This window comes from Engraulis encrasicolus, chromosome 12 (assembly GCF_034702125.1).
Source record: "Engraulis encrasicolus isolate BLACKSEA-1 chromosome 12, IST_EnEncr_1.0, whole genome shotgun sequence".
Taxonomy (NCBI): domain Eukaryota; kingdom Metazoa; phylum Chordata; class Actinopteri; order Clupeiformes; family Engraulidae; genus Engraulis; species Engraulis encrasicolus.
Genome location: NC_085868.1, coordinates 22,334,776 through 22,337,275, shown reverse-complemented (window position 1 = coordinate 22,337,275; position 2,500 = coordinate 22,334,776). Strand labels below are relative to the sequence as shown.

The 2,500-nt window shown below is 47.2% G+C and overlaps 1 protein-coding gene across 6 annotated transcripts in view; it reads right to left on the bottom strand.

The window, feature by feature from the left end:
* Positions 1-2,500, bottom strand: part of als2b (alsin Rho guanine nucleotide exchange factor ALS2 b) — a 67,727-nt gene that overhangs the window by 9,306 nt on the left and 55,921 nt on the right. For all 6 annotated transcript variants that reach the window (XM_063211762.1, XM_063211765.1, XM_063211766.1 and 3 more), the window contains 2 exons: positions 2,484-2,500; positions 516-665 (listed from right to left, as the gene is read on the bottom strand). The exon at positions 2,484-2,500 is cut by the window's right edge and continues 45 nt beyond it. In XM_063211762.1, the coding sequence (XP_063067832.1) occupies positions 516-665; positions 2,484-2,500 (167 nt within the window). The remainder of the gene's footprint in view (positions 1-515; positions 666-2,483) is intronic.

Genomic DNA, 2,500 nt, shown 5'->3' with positions numbered 1-2,500 from the left:
GATGCAGGGAACAGTAATTTGTTTACACACACACACACACACACACACACACACACACACACACACACACACACACACACACACACACACACACACACACACACACACACACACACACACACACACACACACACACACACACACACACACACACACACACACACACACACACACACACACACACACACACACACACACACACACACACACACACACACACTCTCTCTCTCTCTCTCTCTCTCTCTCTCTCCTCTCTCTCTCTCTCTCTCTCTCTCTCTCTCTCTCTCTCTCTCTCTCCTCTCTCTCGTCTCTCTCTCTCTCTCTCTCTCTCTCTCTCTCTCTCTCTCTCTCTCTCTCTTCTCTTTCGCTCCGTGCCCTGAGCACCACATAAAGGAAGATGGGAAACAGGTCGTCCATGGACCAGAGGAAGGCCACCTTGATCAGGACAAACACACACACGCACACGCACGCACGCCACACACACACACACACGCTGCACACACACCCACTCTTACCGTGCCCTGAGCACCACGTAGAGGAATACAGGGAAGAGGTCGTCCATGGACCAGAGGAAGCTCTCCTTCAGCAGGGCCAGCACCTCCTGCGTGATCTCCTCAAACGTCTGCTGGATCACCTGCAGCTTGTCTGCCGGAGTGAACGTGGTGCTGACAGACAGGAAGCAAACCATGCAAACAAAGATTGTTTTTTTTTCCTTTTACATTTTTTTTTATTTCTTTTCATTCATCAAATTCATCTTTCATTCTTTTTATTGCCTTTATTTGACAGGATAGTGAAGATAGTGACAGGAAGTGAGTGGGGAGAGAGAGACAGGGAAGGGTCGGCAAAGGACCCGGGCCGGGAATCAAACCCGGGTCGGCCACATAGCAAACGAGTGCCCAACCATATGTGCCACGGTAGGGCCTTTTTAAAATATTTTTTTAAAAGGTCACATATTTTTTGGCATTTTTCAACTTCATTTAGACAGGACAGTGAAGAGTGGGACGAGAAATGAGTGGGAGAGAGAGACGGGTGAGGATCGGGAAATGACCCAGGTCCGGAATTGAACCCAGGTCGCCCGCTTTACGGTCCAGAGGTGGTAGCACTGAGCTATCCAGTCCCCATACATAGTAACACCAGAATGTCCCAATATAGTGCAACAGAGCAGATGTGAATTGACATTGAAATCAGGTTAGAACATGAATGTGTGTACTAAAACAGAAATGAACAGTGGCAATATGCCATATGTGTGTACTTTGACGTTTAGGGCAGGGGTTTTCAAAGTTGGGGCCAGGGACTCCTGGGGGGCTGTGAGGGGGTGCTGGGGGGGCGCAGCAGACTGGCAGGAAAAGTATTGCACAACGAAGTAAATAATTTTATAAACCGAACAACCAAAGTAAATCAAAATCATCTAAAATGTAAGCTTAACAATATTCTCAACAGCATTATAATTAGTGTTGCACCGATACCGATACCAGTATCGGTATCGGCCTGGATCGGCACTAAAATGGTGGTATCGTATCGGCGAGTACCAACAAAGAGGGCACCGATACCATTTACAGATGCTTGTATGACACTTAAACGCAGCCGTGAACTTAGTTATTTCATAGAGGTATTTAAAAAGTATAAAAAGTTCAGCTGGATCCACTTAAGTCTTTTTCCTGTTTCACAAAGATAGGCAGCAGCCTGACAAAGCCATGCAATGATTTTACATCTAAGTAGTATGCACTGCAGCCCTTCATATGAATTTCAATAAGGGTGGTATCGTTATGGTATCGGTATCGGCCGATATTGCACAGCCAGGTATATTGGTATCTGTGCCAAAAAAATGGTATCGGTGCAACACTAATTATAATAATCTATTGCATCTCTGCAACATTTCTATTATTATCATCATTATTATTCTATATATCCTAGTGGGGTACTGATTCACACACCAAGAGTATGGTTGTGAAAGGGGGTGCACAGAAAAAATAGCGTGGCACAAGACAACCCATGTACTGTAAGGGGGGCCTTGTCTGGAATCTTCTGGTATATGGGGGGGCCTTGTCATGGTAAAGATGGGAAACCCCTGGTCTAGAGTAGTGTTTCTCAACGGGGGCTCTACAGCCCCCAGGGGGTATTGGGCAGCCATAAGGGGGCGTTGAGAAGGATACAGCTGAGTGGGGGCAGAGCTTAGTTGCCATTTCGTGGGCCATCGTTTATTTATTTTTTTAATAATAAGGGGGGCATTGGCAGGCATATGATGAGGTCAAGGGGCGTTGGGAGGCTTATGATGAGTTCAAGGGGGCGTTGGGAGGCTTATGAGGAGTTCAAGGGGGTGTTTGTTCAAAAAAGGTATATGGGGGGCCCTGGCTGGAATCTACTGGTATATGCGGGGCCTTGGCTGGAATCTACTGGTATATGGGGGGGCCTTGGCTGGAATCTACTGGTACATGAGGGGCCTTGTCATGGTAAAGGTTGGGAGCCCCTGGTTTAGGGTGTACCTGATCTGCTGCAGGGT